The sequence below is a fragment of the Saccostrea cucullata genome, unplaced genomic scaffold (assembly GCF_032062105.1).
Source record: "Saccostrea cucullata isolate Sc308-1 unplaced genomic scaffold, CSIRO_AGI_Scuc_v1 ctg2867, whole genome shotgun sequence".
NCBI lineage: Eukaryota > Metazoa > Mollusca > Bivalvia > Ostreida > Ostreidae > Saccostrea > Saccostrea cuccullata.
This window is the reverse complement of record NW_026934783.1, coordinates 1-23,477: the sequence shown is the minus strand read 5'-3', so window position 1 is coordinate 23,477 and position 23,477 is coordinate 1. Positions and strand designations below refer to the sequence as shown.

The following is a 23,477-nucleotide window of genomic DNA, read 5'->3' as shown; positions in this document are numbered from 1 at the left end:
ATAATAAAATATTCACTGAATTGACGATGGATTTTCCCATTATTTCCCGATCATGACAAGGAGCACACGGCGGGTGTAATAGGTAGAAAAGGGGTTGCTTACTCCTCCATGGCACCTGATCATACCTCTGATACTTTGAAGGTCCCTGTTTGCTCTGCTCCTATTTTGTATTCGTTTATGAACATTGATATCAAATACTGTTCGTTTTCTCCATATCCTTCATTGAAGCTGAATGCTAAAAATTTAAAATGAGGCCAATTTTCATGTCATGTTGCGATAGGAATGCCTAGAGATTAGCCTTGAAGGTACGTCATATTTTACATCTTTAAAGAGGAATACTAATAATTTGAAGTTAATGATTTTGCAATTTTTTGACTTGTTGTTCTAAAAATTTGACCTTTGCGGATGAGGTATGGCTTTGGTGAATTTAGTCCAGGGTTCTCCATGAGAGGTTTACTGTGTTGCTCCCGACACAGTAAAATTTTCTCCGACACAGTAACGAATCAAATTTTATGCATGCAACACAGTAAATATTTTGCCGACACAGTAAGATCTGTGTTAATCAGAAAATCTAAACACACAAATTATCTCTAACTGAAACTTTAATCAAACAATTCTACCGTCTTTCAATTCTAAGAATTAGAGCACTTAATAACCAGGGCTTCACCTTGCATAATCAATTATCTCCTAGACTCTCGCCGGACTTTACGGATGACGAAACATAGACAATTAAATAATTTGTTTTCACACTTCCATGTAACGGTTAATTGGTAGTTGCAATAAAATACATCGTATTATTTTTTTAAAAAAATATTTAAATACGTCTCTTCTTTAGAGCCACGGCGCAAGAATTATGTTAGTCCTGTAAGTCAAACATGACATCGTACCAAAGTCATTTAATTAATTTAAATAATTTGCCGAAAAATTTTCAACATGTTCAAGGAACTTTTAAAAATATTTTACTGTTTCTTCTTTTGTATGCGGAAACAAGAAATCTGATAAATAATCACGGCAAATCTTTCAAAAATGTTAAGTAGATCGACTGTATCGGTCAGAATTTCCTGTATCCTTGATAACGTGTTTTTACTTATATCAATATGTACGATCATACCATTTGTGTAACGAATTAGCGTTTTTTAAATAAGTGAGTGCATGTTTTCTTTTGTAATTATAATAAATAGTGATTCAGTAGCGAATTTGATCGCAAATAAACCGCAAAAATTTAGTGCTTCGCGTATACTTAGCAACACAGTAAACTTTCAAATGATGGAGAACCCTGTTAGTCAATGATTAGTAATTATTTTACATCAAACAAGCTTTGATAGAAAATTTTATCAATGTGAATATGTTCCACCCCAACATAAAAAAAAAAAAAAAAAATCCATGATGCATTAAAACTCAATACGTCTTACGTCTTATCACATGAAGTGATATGGACTCTCTCCTGTCTTACTCTGCTTTTTGATAATATTTTAACTGTTACTGCCTTTACTATTTAGAACTTTTTTTAATCAGTAAAAGTTGTTAAAGTAATAAAGTATATGAGTTACTTTTGTTTTCTATTTTTTGTACTAGTTTCTGTATTTTTTGCAATGTACGCCCTTAATCACATTAGAAGTAAATTTAGTATTATCGTATGAGATCTAGAAGAATTTATCAAAAATTAACTTTTAATTTTGTAATAAAGACATTTATTTTCATTCGTTTATTTTTTTCCCTTACACTATGTACAATCAGCTATATTTAGACTATCATTTAGCATTAATGATCACGACCTTTCCCCCTCTCCCTCCCATGAATCTCTATATTTGGTGTACTCAGATCTTACGTCAAAGCTTAACAAATGTTCTGTGGAAACAAGGTATATCGTTCCTTAAATAATTTTAAAAAACTGAAGCAGCAAAACCAAATAGGATTTTTTCTTTCCAAAACTTGCAATAATATTGTTGCATGATGTATGTAAACAGTGTTATAAACATGTTAAATAATTTGATAGATCTTTTGATCGCTGATAATATTTTAACTTATCGCTTATCATATAACATACTTAAACTTTTAAACTCATTATTGTACCATTATACGAGAGTAAGAATTCCCCATCTGTCTTTACGCTTATTTAAGTAACATTGATAAAAACATTTGAAGGTTGAAATCGTAAATATACATATTGTACATATCTTTACAGTGTTTGTGGTTGTTCGAGATCAGGTTTTCCAACACTCTTTTTGGAATTCCCACGGGTGGCAATTGCGCCCTTAAATAAGCAGAGCTAATTTTTGTAATCATACGGCGGAGAATGTGTCTAAAATCTTCTACGTGAAAAGAGGAATACACTTGCTTTGGCCTTCAGCTAGAGATATATCAACGACGTATGGTTAATCAACAATAGTTATTTCAATTCTTATGTCGATACGATGTATCCTGGTGAGCTTTAGAAAACAATATCACAGTGTCTGAGAAATATATTTCATATTTGGATGTTTTACTTGAAAAAGATGTTAATGGTAATCTGACAGCTAAACTCTGACATTTACTTTTCTGTCATTAAATTCCCTTACTTTCATGTATGCAGCAATATACCTTCATCACCTGCATACAGATTTTATATCCCTCATTTCATTCGTTGCGCAAAAACATGCTCTACGTATGAACAATTTCAAAACAGGTATATTATTGACAAACAAGTTGTTGAAACAAGAATAGCAGTCTCGTTTAAAGTCATCATTTTGTAAGTTCTTTTGTCAATTCAATGACTTTTTCAGTAAATAAGTTATCATTGAGTCAAATGCTGACTGACGTTTTTCACACTAATTGTTATGTTATTATTTACACAATATATTGACGATAGATTTTTCCATTGTTTCCAATTCATGACAAGGAGCACACGGCGGGTATGACCGGTCGGCAGGAGATGCTCACTCCCCATAGCACCTAATCACACCTCTGATATTTCGTAGTCCTTGTTAGCTCAACTTTTATTTTGTTTTGCTTCGTGGACTTACGAGCTTCAATATTGTTTGTTATCACCATATAATTCATATTAGGTGATTAAATTCATCAATTATATTTAACTTTATTCCATATTGATATACATGTGTGATGCTAAAATTTAACTTCCATCCAATCTCCCTGCTTTGAGTTCTCTTCGTGAAGCACCTTTAAGGTTTCGTCAAAGGTCAACATGTCCAAAAATTTATTCTTACAATAGCCCCAAAACTATGTAAGGTATAAAGTTAAAACTTTCACAGTTTATAAATTTTCTATTGATTAACAGATAGAAAGTATCACTTGATAAAAAAAATACTTGGAATAATATTAATTGAGAAAAATTCTTCTTAAAAATGCTTATATTTTCAAAAAAATACACCTAATTAATTCCGTGCTTCTAGTGAAAACCATCATTGCAGAAACAAAATATGTTTATCAGTGAAGGGCAAGTTGGACTTGGATAGCCTCTGGAAAGTTGTTTTCCCTGTTTATTTTATCCAAATGTTAAGACTTGAAAGTGAAAGTACACTGCAAATGGCGGATTCTATAGGGGTCTTGTCTTTATACATGCCACGCTTTCAATAACAACCTTTCAGAGACCATTCACGTCCAACTTGCCCATCAATGATAAACATATATTATTTCTGCAATTATTGTTTTCACAAAAAGGACAGAATTAAGCAGGTGCATTTCTCTTTTAATATGCAAGTTTTCCGATAAAATTTTTCTCAAAAGATATCTTTTTAAAATTATTGTTATCAAGTGATACTTTCTATCTATTAATCAGTGATATATGTAAAAACTGTAAATGTTTTGACTTTTTATCACACATAGTTTTGGAGCAATTGTAAAAATAATTTACTAGACATGTTGACCTTTGACGAAACCTTAATTGAAGCATTTATAATGGAGAACATTTATGTATTTATACAAAGAAAAAATTCTATATTGCATAAAGTAATTGTCTATTTACAAGATTTAGATAATAAAACTGCAATGAAATAATGAAACTACATCAATTTGCTATTTATTTGACAAAAGTAAAATATAAAAAAAAATGTAATGAGTCATTACTTATATTATATTAGGTCTGATCATAAATTATCTCTAGTTTTCATATCTGATCATCGAAGCCTTTTGAACATTTTGGCAGGGATATCATGTCAGGTGGTTGCCATCAAACCAACAAAATGTACTTAATAAATGAATGAATTGTAATAGAGCAGATATAAGCATATTGGATAACGTTTTAATACTACCTATTTCATATGAGTAAACTATTTAACCGATAATCATCATTCTTGCCAGGACTGATTATGGATTTTTTTAAAGCTATTAATTTCTGTGTCTGATCGTCATCGTTGTCTTTTGTTTCTTTCTTTTTTTCAGTTCAATTATACCGGGTATTTAACACCAGACAAAACAGACTTTTCGGACGCGTTAGTTTCTTTGTCTGATCATCATCAGAGTCTGTTATAATGAATTATATTTTTGTTACTAGTGATACCATACACAAAACTATAAACTGTTATTTAGGTGAATAGGGCATAAAACACGACCCCCTAATATTAAAGAAGAAAGATTAAGTAATTAAAATGATTCAATTTTTGTGTCTAATCATCATCACATTCCGTTTTAACGCTTCATGTTTACTTTTCCAGTGAAACCATGTCGGGTGTTTAGCATTAGACACGGCAGACTTGACGTACTGCCCATTGAGATTTGAGTAGTGACATCCCTTGTACCACCAGGCCCCGTGGTATTCTGTTGCACAGTTACTAGAGTTTTTGTTGTCATTATCCTGATTTTTTGTGGTGAATTTCATTCCATTGTGATAAGCCAAACTGTCACCTAAAATAGAGTATAGATAAAATCATAATCCATAAATTAGTAACAATTAAAACATTACTCAAAGCATTGTATAACCTCCACCGTAATCACTATTGTCGAGGATTTAAAAGAAACATTGTAAATGAATAATGTAATGATAACAAAGAAATACCTCATATATTATTTATGCGAGATATCCTACATTTTAAGACAAAGTTTGTATCAAAGCATTCTGAAATATAATTTGTACTGTGAAGATACCTGAAACGTATATGACTGAAAACGAGATATCACATCTCCTTTTTAAATGGTACATTTGCTTTATTTTTTAAAAAAAAATATTGTTAAAAATTCATGTACACATTGGGGTATAAGCTTTACAGCACATTCAAGCAATGAATCTATTATCTTCAAAAGAACCCTGGTTTGTACGTATTACGCATTAAAGACATGGAATAGGTGTTTTTTTTAAGATAGAAAAGGGCTTTAAAGGGTTAGGAAGACTTAAAATAACTTGCATTTCTATGTAATTTATTCTTTATATCATAGCTTTCTATCATTTCAAAGTGAAAATATTTAGATAATATCCATTCAAAGATGCCCTAATGATATGAAAAATTAAGCTGCGACATAAATGATACTTTTTTGATGTCAGTCGAATAGTGACATAAGGAACACACTATATACTATATATGTAAAATTTTCCATTTAGTGGAAGCAGAATTTAATTATAAACTATATTTGTATCCGGTGTGATGATAACTGAACATTATGATCAAACTTACCTGCGGTTCCTGAATATCCCGATACAGTTAGTACGTATTTATTGTATTGATCACCGACATGAAACGCGGAGTACTGAGCGTATGCTTCAGCACCATCAAAACTTTGGAGTTCAACCCGGAGTTCTTGGTCCATGTTCCTTGTCAACTCATGGATTGCGTCATTTCCTTAAAAGAGGATGAAACAGGCAATATTAACTGATAGTAATAATCTTTATAACACTTTTTTAAACGTAATATTAAACGTACTTTGTTGATATTTTCATGTAGATAAATATTGCAATTTACTAAAAATACTTGTGAGATACCGTACAAGTAAAAGCAGTAAAAATCGTTTAGGGTTTATATTCATGCACAGTGTACTGTATTTCGTTTATTATCTATCATATTACGAAATCAATGTAATTTACTTATTTGTTTGGATATTATAACATTTGTAATAGATTTAATATCTATCACCTTTCTTACCTTACAAGGCAGCATTAAAGTGACAAAAACGTATTATTTTACTATTGATACGTTTAAGGACAGATGATTCAATTTAATAATAATAAATAAATTCTTTTATTTAGGCAGGATAGCACAATTAGTACATATTACTAGTTTACATTGTGGTCCTGTATGAAACATATTTATAGACAGATTAAAAACAAATAATAAAGTAGAAAATAGAGTAAAAAAGAATATATACATAGCATATTATATAAGACATATTTGTACATGCTAGTAAATAAACTACTAGTATTAAATATTGTGCCACAAGATAAAAATTCATTTAAAACCATTTTTTCAACTCTTTTAATTAAATTTTCGCAAAAAGGCTGGTTTAAAAGAAGCTAAACAATTACAGTTTCTAATAGAATCAGGCAACTGGTTCCACAAAATTGCAGTCGAGACATTAAAAGATTGTTTATAATACTCTGTTCTTGCTTTTGGAATGAATAAAAGGTCACTAACAGTACTCTTTGTTGCCCTAAAACTAACCTAGCTAACATATCTAAAAACATTCAAATATTCTGGTATCATACTTTTCAAAATTTCAAAAGCAAGGACAAGTTTTCTATATATAAAATAGTCATGTATAGGCATCCATTTAAGAGCACTAAAATGTCTACAGTAGGAGTTTGAATTTCTTTCACATTCATAATAATTCTAGCAGCCCTTTTCTGTAATTTAAAAATTCTATTAATAAAACTTTTGTTTTTGGCTGAACACCAAACAGTACAACAATAGGTCAAGTGAGGAAAAATAACAGTGTAATAAACTTTCAGCAATGCTGCCTTTGGCATAAAACTTTATAGACGGGTAAAATACCTATTTTCTGTGAAATCTTATTACATAAAAAAATCAATTCCTACTGACCAGGTTAAACATTTCAAAATGACATATCAACATACAATGCTATTAAAGTCAATGTTTATTCAATTGCATACAAACATAACAAACCAAAATATTATGTTGTTACTTCTTAATCATGTTAACGCAGGTCTGAACAAAACAGATTGTTGTACTGAATTAATGTCTTAGATTAAGTGTGTCTGTTTTATTACAGAAGAATTTGTCTTCCCTTATTTTGTATGCAATTGAATAAACATTGACTTTAATAGAATTGTACGTTGATATGTCATTTTAAAATTTTTAACTGTTCTGTATCGTAAAAAATAGATCCGATGGACCCATGAAAAGGCTATTGTTCAGTAGAATTTTCTATGTAGCATGATTTATTATTCAAGAAATCATGTAAGCTTTCGAAAGGATGGACTTTTGTTAGATTTTAAATTTTCTGTCATTTTGGTCATGGTTTATAAAATTATTTGACATAATCTGCTATTTATTCTTGATAAATATTTTGGATTTTTTGGGCCAAGTTTGATATAAAATATATAGAAAAAATGATATAGGTAAATGCCAAGTAAAAAAAAAATAGAAAAAGAGTTATAAAGTATTTTATTTTAAATTGTTTCTGTGCGATGTTTTTCTTTATTTCATGATGTCTGTTGGGATTAGATATCACAAAATGTTGTACCATGAGCATCAGTTGAGGTATGCAAAAATAGGATCTTCGAAATGATTGATTTAGAATCTCCTCCACACTTCATGATTACAGGTATTTTAGGAAGCGAATGTTTGCAAGTGAGTCCGAAATTAGTTGAGAATTTATGCAACCTTTCCAATTATTTAGAGGCAGAAAATTTTTTTACGCTTCTTTACAATGGTTTCTGTGGTACTCTGTTTTCAAGGAAAAGTGATAGTTTATCTGAAATCCATGCAATATAGCTTTATTCTAGGGTTTATTATAAGAATAAACAAGGAATAACAAATGGCTGCATATTGAATTTAGTTTGTTTCAGTGTTTGCTTTCTATGAAAGACACTATTTTAATTCACTCTTACTATGAATAAAATTATATTCAAGTAAATAATATACTCATTTACGTGCAGTTCTCATTGAAGATGATAAGGTTTATTTGTTAGAAAAGAGAGATGTAAATTTTACCAATGCTGTAATTGTTGGAGGGATCCCTAAATCCTTGTTTATATTTTGACACTACATATAGATAGGTACCTTATAATGTAAATATTACATAAACTAAACATACCGATCCAGTAGTTTTTAGAGGGATCTCCAAATCCTTGTTTATCATATTCTGCCACTACATTTAAATAGACACCTTACAATATATAAATGGTACATAACTAAACTTACCGATCCAGTAGTTTGTAGAGGGCTCCCCAAATCCTTCTTTATATTCTGACCATGTCCGGTAAAAATCTGTAGAAATGTCTTGTCTTCTTTGAATTACCTTTAACACATTAATTGAATTCAAAGTTCGTTTAGAATTTGGTAAACGTGAGTATTTTAAGTTTAAGACGTGTTTATGTACTTATAAGAAATCTTGACAATAGCTATAAATGCTATATTTTGTAGAAGAGAATTTTTCACACACACTCCTAAATTATTCTCTTTATTTAATAACAAGTTTTACTCACTGTCCACCCTCCTCCATCAGTTCTCATGTCACAGTAAACAGACTTTACTTCATAGGCCATGGATATTCTGTATACTCCGTCCCTTCCTTCTAAACTCGGGTATTTCTTCAGAATGTCCGAACAATCCTTTGGGAGCACTGTGTAAAAGAATATTCAATGTTACCCACATACATACTCTATATTGTAAATCAGACTATATACGTTATAGTGTTCTTTCAAAATTTAGGTTTATAAAGAGCAAAAGGCAGCCCCAAAACATCAAAATAAAAAATAAATATATACGTGATTAAAAATCAATCTTGATTGATTCGGTCTTCGAAAAGAATGATTAATTTATAAGTTTTATGTAGAAAGCTCCATTATGAACGCTTGTTCCAACTGTTCTCTTTCAAATCCGGTTTAATAGTCTAAACATAAACAGAATGTTATAATATACCTTTTGACAAGATCCAGTTGGATTCATTCAGATCTCTACAAACAGCTTGCAGAGTTTCATTCACAGATCTTCCTAAAGCGTCCTCTGTATATTTATAATGTTCCAAAAGACTGTTCACACTGCACTTCTGTAATGTTACATTTATTTCATTCATTTGGTTTTTGAGTTCCTCTATTTGGGGGATTTTGGCAGACACTGATTGAGATTCATTTAGAACCTTCATTTCCTTCATTGTGTTCTCCAATATTTGGTTTTTCGTCTCCAAGTTCCGTAAGTCCTTTGCCATTTCACTAAGTTTCGCCTTTATAACTTGTATATCGTTTTTGCTGTCCGTAGCATCCATCACTAAATTTTGTATTTTTTGTACCATAGAGAAGCGGACCAGACTTTCCTGATTCAGAATGTCACGTAGGACCTTGGAAGCTTTACCGGATACGGCACTAGGGAGCAAACCATTTTTATCAGAAGCTTCGTTTTCAAGTAAAGATGAATCACCAAATGTTCCATACACAAACATAGAGAGAATAAAACATAGTACATGTAGTACACCCATCTTTGCAGAAAAGTAACTTCTTATGTGTGAGGAGGCTCTTTATATGTTGTGCAACAATGGGCGTTAGCAGTGTAATCATGTCATGAAGCATTGAAATAGTAATTGTTTTTTTTGCTGAAAAGAACATAATAATTCTATAATACTTCTAAAGCTTCTAATTGTCATTCATCTTTGATATTTGATTATTTTACATACAAAAATGACCGTTAGACATCTTATAAAAATTCCTTGATTCAGAATATGTTTTCAAATTAACTTTGATCAATGCATAGAACTAGTGACGGATATGACCGGCATAATGCATACTTCTAGGCATATATCTTCCCTGTAAGATTGATCATTGTTCATTATCCCCAACCTTCACTCTATGCAAGTTTTGTGAGGAATACACTTTTTAACAAAATTAACAAAAATATATGAATATTTGAATACATCATTGTTATACCATTAAAAAATTGATCCTATACAAATCTATATAAAAAAGTTTAACATTTCAAATGTTTTGCTGAGTGGGCATAAAAAAATGTTTGACCGCTGAGTGAGATGTTGAACCGGTCGGAAAGATTTTGGACCGCTTACGTCATGACCGCCTACGTCGATACGATATATCCTGATGAGCTTGAGATAAAAGATACCACAGAGTCTGACATTTCTGTTTCATACTTGGATATCTTACTTGAAAAAGACACTAATGGTAATCTAACAACCAAGCTTTATGATAAACGTGATGACTTTAACTTTTCTATCGTCATCTTCCCTTACTTATGCAGCAATATACCTTCATCACCTGTATATGGTTTATATATATATCTCAGTTGATTCGATACGCAAGAGCATGCTCTACGTATGAACACTTTCTAAAACGAGCTAAATTATTGACAAGCAAGTTGATGAAACAAGAATAGCAGAAGTCTCGTTTAAAGTCATTATTTCGTAAGTTCTATGGTCGATACAATGACCTTGTCAGCAAATACAATTTATCATTGAGTCAAATGCTGACTGACGTTTTTCATACCAATTGTTATTCCATTATTTATACATTGAATTGACGACGGATTTTTTCCATTATTTCGTGATCATGACAAGGAGCAGACGGCGGGTGTGACCGGTCGGCAGGGGATGCTCACTCCTCCATGGCACCTGATCCCACCTCTGATGTTTTGGGCGTTCGTGTTTGCTCTGCTCTGATTTTGTATTCTTTTATGGACTTTGAGACTGAATACTGTTCGTTATCTCATCCTTCACAGAATGGGAGGAGCTTCATCTCATTTTCATTCTTTGTTGTTCAACAGTGATGGACCTGATGTAAGATAACGGAGGACAGTACAAAATACATGTATCACTATGTCAAAAAAATTAAATAAAATGAAAGGTATAACAAAACATCTATTGACTGAGTTTTCGGGCAAAATGCGTTTTGTCGGACCTTTGAACCAAACTGTCTGCCTGAGGCCGTTAGGCATGTTGTCCTCGAACCAAGTCAATGAATATATATTATTTGCTAATTGTGTATACAGGGAAATCCCTCCACTTCTTGCAAACAAAATTAAAATTATTTAAAAAACGCTGTATAATTTATTTAACTGAACTGTTTCTAGGAGAATGAAAGCTATGACAGATCAAACAGTCTACATTTGTTTAGATGTTGTTCATATACTTGGTAATGCATTTCTAGGTGATTCTCTGTTTGACATTTAAATGTCATCAGATTTCGACTGCATCGATTCCTTGTCAGCAAAGACAATTTATCATTGCGTCAAATGCTGACTGACGTTTTCATTCTAATTGTTAGTTCATTATTTATACACTGAATTGACGACGGATTTTTTCCGTTATATCCCGACCATGACAAGGAGCACATGGTAGGTGTGACCGGTCAGCAGGGGATGCTCACTCCTCCATGGCACCTGATCCCACCTCTGATGTTTCGGGGGTCCGTGTTTGCTCTGCTCTTATTTTGTGTTCTTTTATGGACTTTGATATTGAATCTTGTTCGTTATCTTCATATCCTTCTTTAAAATAAAATAATATAGATTTATAAAAACTTATTCCACTCTGACAAAGTATTCAGATATTTTTTGTCTAAATTAACACTGTCTGGCATAATCTTCGACAGAATTCATTATAGAAATTGAAGTCCGAAGGAAAGATCGGGACTCCCTGTATTTTGGACTTTTTAAGATAATTGGTTTCATACTAAATTTTATTGATATAAACTTGCACCGATGACGAGTTCAAAAATGCACTCAACCTATCGAAGTCAGCTTTACAAATCCAGTGACTCACAGAGAAATCACCTTATTCTTCTTTATAATGGCTTCGAATCCGGTAAAATATGTAGAATGGTCCTGTTTTCTTTGTTTTGCTTGTAACATATTGATAAGGTTTGTTTGAGAAAGAAATGTATTTTTGTTTCAATTTTATGGATATTGAAAAGTAAAGGGGATCTTCCAATTTTACAACATTTTTAAGGTCTTTGCTACAAAAAGCTACAGTAGTTTTAAAAACTGAAAAAAACAACATCACAAACAGTTCCTCTGAGTCATGCTAAGAAACTCAAGGTCTGTAAAATCCAAATAAAAAGGAAGTTAAATATGCAAAGATAAGTGTTCCTTGTAAATAGAGACGATAATGTATGATATTTGCAGACCTCCCATTTAAAGTGTCTTGTTTTCCATCTAATTGAGAAGAGAATTGCTTATACTGCGCATTACAGGACCTAGGCAGTTTAAGCAATATTCTTTGGTAACATTTAGGAAAATGTGTCCACTTAAAAAGATAAAAGAAGAAATCTTGGTTTTTTCTACTTTAAGGATATGTGCCTACCAATGAGTATATTATTATAAAGAGACTGAAGAGTAATATTATTATTATTTGGGACACGTTAAGGACTTTCTTGATGATGTAATAGCTGGCTATTAAGTTAATTGAAAAGGAGAGACATTTACTTGCTTTCATTAAAGAAACGTAAACTTGGTCCAGTGACAATTATTACGATTCTTCATGTAATTATTAATATGCATGTCCTTACCAAGTCATTTAATGAAAAATGATGAAGCTTGTACTATGGATACCTGAACACAAATTATATAAGTCTTTATTGAATAACTTTAAGCCATACGGCTCATTAGCATATAAATAAAAACAGATATAAATCTGCGAGAGTGGAACCCCTAGTGTCCATCTGCTTGACTCCCCAAAAAAAACAAAACAACAAATACACACTATAATTATTTCAAATTATCCATTATTACATGAAAAATAACTATAGTATATAATACACATATATAAATTAAATTCTTCATTATTTCTTAATTCCTTAATTCCTTTGCATGGAGAATAAATTTTCCTAAACCAATTAAAACCTTAACATCATGAGAGCTGAGTAACTAAGTAAGCTTGTACACATTTGGAGATCTGAAATACTATTGTTTGATATATTTTTTTTAAACAGGACATTCAAGCAAAAAATGATATTCATCTTCTATACAGTGATCACTACAAAATTGACATATTCTATTGCTTCTTTCAATTTTCTATTTCTTCCTGTTTTTATACTTAAGTTATAGGAAGAAAGTCTTATTCTTGTAATATTTTTCTTTAACTTAGAATAAATAGGTTTTTTCAAATTTGCATGGATTTTGGAAAAATTGTCACACACAATGTACTTGTACAAAAAAACACTTTGTTGAATTTTCAAAAAAAAAAAAAAGCATTACAATCTTGAAGGTAGATATTCAATAATCTTTCCGTATTCAAGATATAAACTGTGTTGCATTAATAAAATCTTGATTAAACCAAAAATTTCCAAGTCCCATTCTAAATAACTCATCTTTAACATCCCTTACCGAATTAATTTTAGAATGTAGTTTATTTTCTGCATTGTGCAATAGATATTTACATCAACTGAATATTTTCTCCTTTATTTCTTAAGAAAACCCATTGCGTTAATCACTGCATGAATTGCAGTAGGCATGTCGCCTGTACAGATTTCTTGATCAGTGGCTGTTCCATCAATGAAACGTATAAAGACGTTCGCATCATTAATACAATAATTAATCTTTTTAATCCTGCTTTAAATGATTATTTAAAGAGATATAAATATAAACAAGAAAATGTCTTTCTTTGTTTGCTATTACTGGAATTAACGGAAGCAGCTGTTGCAGAAAAAATACATAACCCGCATAGGCGGGTTATGTAAATTTTTTCTGCAATAGCTGCGACCGCATTTTATTGTTTAAATATTCATAAGAAGAACGCCGCAAACTGGCAGATGAAGGCTGTAAACTGGAAGATGAACACTGTATACCAAAAAATGAACGGTGTAAACTGGAAGATGAACGCTGTATACCACAAAATGAACGGTGTAAACTGGAAGATGAACGCTGTATACTGGAAAATGAACGGTGTAAACTGGAAGATGAACGGTGTAAACTGGAAGATAAACGCTGTATACTGGAAGATGAACGGTGTAAACTGGTAGATGAACGGTGTAAACTGGTAGATGAAGGTTGTAAACTGGTAGATGAACGATGTGAACTGGTAGATGAATGGTGTAAACTGGTAGATTAATGCTGTAGACTAGAAATGTAGGTTGTAAACTGGCAGATAAAGGCTGTAAATCAGATGAACGCTTTGAACTGGTAGATGAGCGCTGTTAACTGGCAGATAAAGGGTGTAAACTGGTATATGAACGGTGTAAACTGGAAGATGAACGCTGTAAACTGGCGGATGAACGCTGTAAACTGGAAGATGAACTCTGTAAACTGGCAGATGGACTGAACGACTTACAGGAGTACTACAGCTTTTAGGAGGAGAGCATAGGGGTTTATTGAAGAGAAATCTCTCATACGTAAATAAAGTGTGTACAGTACTCCATTCTAAACAAATAAATGATAAAAATAAACACGTATTTTAAAGTTCAATTTACAAATTAATGTTGGTATGTTCCACCCCATCTCGAAAAAAGTCCCGGATCCGCGCATGTCTCAGTGCATTAAACATAATATACCTAATGATACGACGACACCTAGTGATAAGTATCCTTTTCTGTTTTCTTCTGCTACTTAATATTATTTAAAATGCTTTCCATGGTCAAGCTGCTCAGGTGTGTAGACTTTCTCCTTAGCACCCCCTAGCTCCACCCCGTCTGATGTAATCATAGTAACGTTTGATGCCACTTGCTTCCTTATCTTAACAATAGAAATTGCGAAATTATGACATTTTTTTCGCTTATCTTCTTGTTAGTTAGGACTTTTATATAACATTTAAATTTTGAATGTGGTCACAACTGAATTCATATAAATAACATTTGTTTTATATTTTTGTACTTGTAAACTTAAATACCATGCACGCCGTTCATCAAATACAAAGTAATACTTGCATTGCTTTAGATCTATGAATGTTTTTTTTTTTAGAAAATTCATTTTTATTTTCTTAATAAAAGCATTTATTTTTTTATTCGCTAATTTATTATTATCTTAAGTTTCTTCAATTAAATTTATTTAGACATTAATTTAGGATTCATGATCACAAGCCCCCTCCCCTAAATCTGACATGATACACTGTAAGTGGTGCGTTCAGATTTCATGTCAAAGCTTAATAAAAGTCCTATAGAAACAAGATAAACCATAATTTCCTTGTGTTCAAAATTGTCTATAAAATGTTTGCATGACTTCTCTGAAGGTTTATTATATAGAGATAGTTCTGTGAATGCCGTGACAGATCTCATGACTTTCATTAATGTTTTATCTCAATATATCAAGACAGATCCTACTACAGTTCTTTGAAGCACAACTCAGACTTATAATCATCACTTATTTATATAACATTTATAAAAAAAGAAAATTAATATCGAAATTGTAAGCCTATTTACTATAGTACTTCTTATATATTATGTTGATCATTTAATTTTTCATCCACTGTAAGTTTATGATATATTTATCCACCATGAATATTCCGTTTAAAGACATTTTTCTATGCAAATATGAAGTGTAAAATAACTCACACACATTGTCTGCTTTGAGGTTTCTTTATTGCATATAACTGCCACCTTTATAATAAACAACATTAATGCGTTTCTAGGAAGAAAGCATGATTGTTGAAAATTTAATTCAGTGATAGAAAAAGTTTCTGATTGTTTGACAAAAATAAAACATCAGATTTGTAATGATGTGTCAGATCTGATTATAAACGTTCTCTAGTTCTTGTGTCTGATCATCATCACGGTCTGTTTTGATGTTTCCCAGTTACTTTTCAAGTGATACCATGTCGTGTATTTCCAACCAGACACACCAGACTGTCCATACAGCCCGTTCAGGTTTGACAAGGCACAGTCGTTGTACCACCAGGCTCCGTGATATGATACAGCACAGTTACCAACACTATACCTGTCGTTATCCTGGTCTTTTGTTGTACATTTATATCCATTGTGATAATTCAAACTGTCACCTGTAACAGAGTATTGATAATGTTATAATCTATAATTCAATGATAAAATAATAATAACATCGTAACAAGTTAATATTAAGATAATATCCAGTTAAAATGTCTTCATAATATGCAAGATAAACATGTGACATCAAGCAAACTCTCTTGATTTGAGTCAAGTTGAGTTTAGCAATGCACTTTAAATTTACAATATAAATTAATTTTTTCTATTCAGCCAACTAAGTGTTATAAGCAGAATTAAATTTCTGATTGATTTTCCTATCTCATATGATGATTGAGATTATAGTTCAGTGTTATGATTAGTTCTACCTGCGGTTCCTGAATACCCCGATACAGTGAGTACGTATTTATGGTATTTATCTCCGACATAAAATGTGGAGTACTGAGCGTAGGCTTCGTCACCATTAAATCTTTGTAGCTCAACCCGGAGTTCCTGGTCCTTGTTCTTCGTCAACTCATAGATTGCGTCATTTCCTTTAGAAAATGGTAAAACATACATATTACTTTATTGTAAACAATCTTTGGAATACTTATTTTATCAATGTAATGCATAATATACACTTATCCACTGGGTGTGAGTGGGATAGTTCTTTTATCAAACCCGCGACAGAGAACTATTCTCGGGCTTGCCCGAGGGGAATAGTTCCTGTCAAGGGTTTGATAAAAGAGCTATCCCACTCGCAACCAGTGGATAAGCGTTTTATTATACTGATGTATAATTTTATTTCTGAGGTTTGAATTTCTTTGGAGTAAGATAATTCTGCAAGAATAATCTGAAATCCTGATGATGTCACAATGCTACTGAATTCATTATGACATCATCAATTTAAAGATTTATTGCTGGAAATCAAAATTGGCGGCAACAATTGCATGAAAATTTTCCGAGGGTGGATAGCAAAAACTATACCCCGGGGTATAGTTTTGCTATGCGTAAACTATAAAGGATAGTTATTTTACCCTCTGAACTTTATATAGGAAACATATTAACAGGAGTATAATAATGCACTTTGTTCATATTTTCATGTAAATAAATATTGTATAGCTAGACAATCTTGTGAGACGTTGTTCAAAAAGCAGTAAGGGACACTGTATGGTTGTTTTTCATAATTATCTACAATATTACGACTGTTATTTTCCTTTTTTGTTTTTTCTGCTCCCGTAAACGAAGTTTCAGGGCTGTACTGTATAGTTTTTGTTGTGTCCATCTGTCTGTGTGTCTATGTGTCTGTCTCTCTGTATGTCTGTTTGTCCGCAAAAACTTAAACCTTGCCTATAACTTTTAATTTAGTGGAACTATGACTTTTATATTTCACATGTGTATTTCTTGTGACAAGGCCTTTCTTAAGGTACCACCAAATTTGACTATTTGAACTTAACCTTGGAGTTTGACCTACTTTTGCTCAAAAGTTCCAAACTTTTTCTTTGGCCAGATCTTTTGAACAGTAGACACAAGGACATTTATACTTCACATACGTATGCTTTGTGGAAGGACCTTTCTTTGGATACCAACAACTTTAACCTTTTGTCCTTGACCTTGGAGATTTCTGTACTTATGAAAAAACTTTAACTTTGGCCATAACTTTTGAACTTTAAGGGAAAGGGCTTTAATACTTCACATGTGTAATTTTTGTGAAAAGACCCTTTATTGGATATCAAGAACTTTGATCCTTTGACCTTGACTTTGGAGTTTGACCTACTTTTAAAAAGCAAACCTTCATACTTTACATATTCAATCCTTGTGACAAGACCTTCCATTTGATAGCAAGTCCTTTGTCCCTTTGACTTTGGAGTTTGACCTACTTTTAAAAAGCAAACCTTCATACTTTACATATTCAATCCTTGTGACAAGACCTTTCATTTGATAGTAAGTCCTTTAATTTTATGCAATTTAAATTGTACTAAAAAGTTGTTCTGGGGGCCCAAGAAAAGTCTTTTCTCCATTGGCCTATTGTGACAAGATGATCATTTTGGAAGTGTATTTATGGAGAAAGTGCGTCTGGTTTACAAGCAGATAAGCTCAACTATATTAAAGTAGCGCATAAAGCCCCTTCCCCTGTTTATACGTTCTGCATTATCAAATCTTTAATATCAAGTTTCTTTGACCTATATTTATTTATAATGTTTATTTTTATTGGGCAATATCTTTGAAAAATAATTAATTGGGTATTTGGGGTATTTTGAAAGATATCTAAAAACTGTATCTGTGTAAATGCTGTGAACCTATGGTAAATCTCTACCCTCACCATGTAAAATGTTTTGTGTAACATGGTTTATTGCTTTAATATTCATCTTACACGTCAAAAGGATTTTTTTCTTAGATTTGAAATTATTTTTAATTAGGTTCTTGGTTTATAAAATTATATGATTCATTCTCCTATTTTTTCTTGATAAACATTTTGATGATTTTTGTATTGTTAAGGTTGATAGAAAAATCAATGGAACAAATTATGTAATTAAATGTCATTCATTAAATTTGCAAAAGAAAATTACAAAGAATTCTTGGCTCTATAATTATTTCTAAGTCCTGCATATCTTCATTTCTTTTTAAAATCTGTTGCTAATAGTGATATCTGTTTATTCTTTTTAATACAGTATTGTATAGCAAAAATAAAAGTTGTACCACGAGCCCTCGGCCGAATTAGGCAAAAATAAGATCTTCGAAATTATTGATCTTGAATCTCGTGCACACTGCATGAGTACAGGTATGTTGGGAAGCAAATTTTTGTAAAGTTGAGGATTTCTGCATCTTTTATGTATGTAGAAGCAGAACTAATTTCTGTTTCTTTCCAATAGTTTTTATTTGTGTTTATAAATGTAAAATGGCTTAATTTAGGCCTTTCAAGTGCCGCTAGGGTTCGCTTTCATGAACGATAACTCGCTGCTGAAACTTGTTTGAAGCAGGCCCGAGGATCTAACTGTTTACATGCAAGTCAGTTTTTAGTATTTCCTAAGTGTTTCTTTGCTGTCAGTAGAATCCAGTAATTTTAAAATTTAGCTCCAATGTTAAACTTCTTTACTGTGTATTTGCGGACACCGTTTAATAATATATATTTAAAATTTTTAATTAAAATAAAAAGTGAAATCTACCCTCCTTCTTAGTTCTAACCTGATTGAATTTTTATACTCGGTCGTTCCCCTTCGTGCTTAGTAACACAAATAAGATAATCAGTTGTTGCATTTACTTGTAAAAATATGTTTTTATATAGGAAGCGAAAAAGCGCGAACACAAAAAACATGACATTTTATTTTCTACTTCACAACAGTCGTCAAAGAAGTTAAAAATATTGAATAGAGTCTGTTCTCCATTCATTCGACCCTGTTATTTCAGGTAGAGTGAAGGCATTCTACTTCTTTTGGTCAACACTTTTGTGTACAAAACAATGTAAGGAACCCTTTTGTGTGCATAACAATACCAATGCCGAAACAGCCTATATGTCATTCCTATAAACGACAACTCATAATTCGGCACTTAATTGGTCATTTTTCACACCTGAGTTACCTGTCCTTAAAACACAACATCGTAAAAGTCAATTATAAAATATTAATTTTTTTAATGACGTAATTAAAAGTATGCATAAGTTATTATCTTTTTTTTTTAAATATTTTCATGTACCTATAAACCTATCTATGCAATGTTTGTGCAACTTGAAAAATTAGTTAAAAGGCCTACTTAATCATCAGGATTTATAAACAGTAACAGGAAATAACAACTGGTGCAAATTGGGTATCGTTTGTGTTTGCTTTCTACAACAAACATTTGAATATACATAGAAAAGCTTCCAGATGCAAAGAAAATGATGCTAAAGTAAATAATGTAATCAATAACATATAGTTATAATTAGAGATAAGTTTTTTTTGCTAAAGCAAAAAGTCAATCTTACCAATCCAGTAGTTTGTAGAGGGATCACCAAATCCTTGTTTATATTCTGTCCACGTCCTGTAAAAATCTGTAGAACCGTCCTGTCTCCATTGAATAGCCTGAAACACATTAATTGATTTGTAATTCGTTTTACACTCAGCAAACTTGAGTAATTTAAAACTTGTTTACTTAATCATTTATGAAATCTTGACAAATACACACGGATTCTACATCATGTATATATGTAATTCTTTAAAAATCTGGGGTTTTTTTTGTGAACAAACGGAGTAGATCTTTTTACTAAATAAAAATACTTTTATTTTTATTTTATAACAAGTAAATTATTTTTTCTTCTTTATTATTATGAGTTGTACTCACCGTCCTCTCCCCGCCATCAGTACTCATGTCACAGTAAACAGACTTGACCTCAGAGCCTACGGAAATTCTGTATATACCATTGCGACCCTTTAAACTCGGGAACTTCTTTAAAATCTCCCCGCAATCCTTCAGAAGCACTATGCAAAAGATTATAAATTTGTCACAAATAAATGTTTAGGACACTTGTAAACTTCAATGTTCAACAGAAAATACTCAAGTAATTGTGGACTGACTGAAATTGTGTGGTGAAACCTGATTAGGAATTTTTGTCTGCAATTATCCCCTTTTTCCGAAATAAATATTGTGTAAACCAAATACACCTTGTATCCACCTCTGCCAAAAGACCCACAGTAAGCATTTGAATATGACTGAACAAGAAGAATATACATTTTCAACTCTTTTTTTCCGATAATTACGACTGAATGCAAATTAATTTCGAAAAGTGAAAAGTCAAATGCCTTATATGTATTGCCCACCATTTAAAAAAAATCTTTTTGTTTTGCTTTGGCATTATTATAGTAGAAGTACCTTTAATGGCTTATATATTGTATATCTTGCCACTTTGGAGTTGGTTTCTTTTCTCTATAAGCTGGCATGTATCCTCTCAACCCCAATCCCCTGAACAAATTTCTGGATATACCTTTAATTCTATTAACTTAATTACATTTTTAAATGTTTTTCCCAGTGTATATTCAGGTTCAATAACATACATATTCGTATACTAGTATTTAATTCTATGGGCAAATGAAAATTTCACTTACAGACATTTAAAGACGTCAGCAATCTTACATAACAGCATTACATCCGCTCTTGAATAAATCAGTTTTCGAAATGATTTCATTTAACTTTCTTCCCATCTTTTCTTTCTTTGAAAAAAACTTTACAAAGTTTCTATTGTCTATTTCTAGGAACAACAATAGTATTTATTAATGTTATTCCTTTTTGTATATGTAATTTTATTTGTTTTGATGAATTAATATGGGTATTTAAAAAAAAACGAACTTGTGATTAGAAATTATAAATGTATGCTAAAAATGAAAATAAAAAGTGCGATGAATTAATTCCTCTGTATCATTTTGAAAGAGAAGATATATTTTGAAAAAACAACATCTTCACTAACAGATTGATCAAATAAAGATTCGAACATTATTGTGGTTTATGTGGAAGATGATACACATTATATGGTGTACAAACGCCTAAAATATATCTCATGAACGATTTCGAAGAAAAATCATATCTATATTTATTAAAGAAAGTTTGTAACACGATTATTCTAATGTACAGTTCTCTTTCTTCAAGGTTTGTTTCAATCATTCTCTTTAGAATTCAGTTTAGTAGTCTTAACTGAAATACAATGTAATATTTTACCTTTAGACAAGATCCAGCTGGATTCATTCAGATCCCCACAAACAGTATGTAGAGTTTCATTAACAGAGACGGAGAAGTTTTCTAAAGCGTACTCTGTCTTTTTCACACGTTCAAAAAAACTGCTTACGCTGCATTTCTGTAATGTTACATTCATTGCATTCATTTGATATTGGAACATTTCGATTTGCGGGCTTTTAGCGGAAACCATTTGCGATTCATTTAAAGCCTTTATTTTCTCTTTTGTATTCTGTTCCGTCATCTTCAATGTTTGTATGACCTTTTTCAAGTCTCTTTCCAATGTCTTTTTTGACAAATCAAACTGTTCCTGAAGAGTTAAAGTTTTACTTTCAACCACCTGGTCAATATATTGCATTTCTTGCTTTGTAAAGTTTGTATTTACATTCACCGTTCCATTCACCATCTTGAATTTCTCTTTAAGTTCAATATTTTCTTCCTCCAATATTTGGTTTTTCGTTTTCAAGTTCCATAAGTCCTTTGCCATTTCACCAAGTTTCGCCTTAATAACTTGTATATCGCTTTTGCTGTTCGTAGCATCCATAACTAAACTTTGTATTTTTTGTACCATAGAGAAACGGACCAGACTTTCCTGATTAAGAATGTCACGTAGGACATTGGAAGCCTTACCGGATATGGTACTAGGGAGCAAACCATTTTTATCAGAAACTTCGTTTTCAATTAAAGATAAATCACCAAATGTTCCATACATGAACATAAAGAGAAGTAAACATTGCACTCGTAGAACGGCCATCTTTACAGTGATTTCTGATGTTTAAGCGAGCCCTTTATATGATGTGTAACAAAGGTTTTTTTTTTAAATCTTATCAACTCAAACAGCTTTAAAAAAATGCAGTGATCTACATTGAAATCTAAAGAGATACTTGACAAGCTTTTAAAAAACCAATGTTATCTTTTTGTCCAGAGTGAAAACTTTTATCCGGAATTTAATTTCATAAAATGACGTACTTAATGAGCAAAAGATATAATAAGTGTTTTTTATTGTTTAAGAATTTATTTGATTCTTGCGCGCTCTCAGAAAACAATGTTATCGTTCCGTCCAAAATTAAAATATAAACCGGGTTTTAAGGATAAATAACACAAACAAACTTTTTTCAGAAATCAGCATTATTTCTCATAGATTTACATTTAAATTGGTAACCTGAATAATGTTTGTCAAGGAGATTGGGAGAATTATATAAGATTATGTCATAAGGTTAAAAAATTGTGCAAAATTTTGTATGGAATTGTATAGAAGGCAAAACAAAATCTCATATCTAAGCATCAAGGAAAACCTACGATTTCTTTTTAATTCAGGGATAAATTATTTATGTCATTTTAAATCGAAATCAGTCAAAAATTATATATCAAGCCGTGCATCCATTTTTTGTTTGTGGTAAGTACCCTTAATAATCAAAATTGTCTTGCTTGATGAGTAATAGATAAAATGAGTGCTTATCGCTAAAAGGAAGATACGATACTAGATATCTAACACTAGAAAAAAAATCATTTTACGTTTTAATATAAACATATTTCATTGAATAATGCAATAAAGCGTTGGCAATAAGCGATGCCTGTGTACACCCTCTCCTTATATAATAGATCTCGATACAGATATTAAATAATTATAATACTTGTACCTGATAATCAATAAGCTTATACATGTAATGAAAAATAAAGGTTCACAATCAAGTATTGCTCATCAGTATTATAAAACAAGAGGCCCAGGGGCCACAGCGCTCACCTGAGCACATCGGGCTTGAATTTATCCCCCCCTCCAGGCGTTCATCATTTGAACAAATTAGAATCTACACTACCTGAGGATGAT

The 23,477-nt window shown here is 31.6% G+C and overlaps 1 protein-coding gene across 1 annotated transcript; it reads right to left on the bottom strand.

The window, feature by feature from the left end:
• Positions 1-4,003: 4,003 nt before the first annotated feature.
• LOC134241373 (uncharacterized) lies at positions 4,004-22,435 on the bottom strand. Its single transcript, XM_062723437.1, has 11 exons — positions 21,635-22,435; positions 20,267-20,403; positions 19,911-20,007; positions 16,339-16,503; positions 15,781-16,029; positions 13,931-14,160; positions 9,027-9,618; positions 8,591-8,727; positions 8,307-8,403; positions 5,604-5,768; positions 4,004-4,839 (listed from the first exon to the last, which is right to left on the bottom strand). The coding sequence occupies exons 1-11, from the start codon at positions 22,401-22,403 to the stop codon at positions 4,589-4,591; spliced, it is 2,889 nt and encodes a 962-aa protein (XP_062579421.1). The 5' UTR covers positions 22,404-22,435; the 3' UTR covers positions 4,004-4,588.
• Between the last annotated feature and the right edge of the window lie 1,042 nt (positions 22,436-23,477).

What these genes read in the sequence shown, in the direction of transcription:
- LOC134241373 (XM_062723437.1), bottom strand. Translation starts at nt 22,403, where the DNA reads ATGGCCGTTCTACGAGTGCAATGTTTACTTCTCTTTATGTTCATGTAT. An exon ending in CAGCTGGATCTTGTCTAAAG is followed by an intron (nt 20,404 to 21,634) that starts GTAAAATATTAC and finishes TCTTTTGCATAG; the next exon opens with TGCTTCTGAAGGATTGCGGG. An exon ending in CTGATGGAGGAGGGTGGACA is followed by an intron (nt 8,404 to 8,590) that starts GTGAGTAAAACT and finishes AATGTGTTAAAG; the next exon opens with GTAATTCAAAGAAGACAAGA.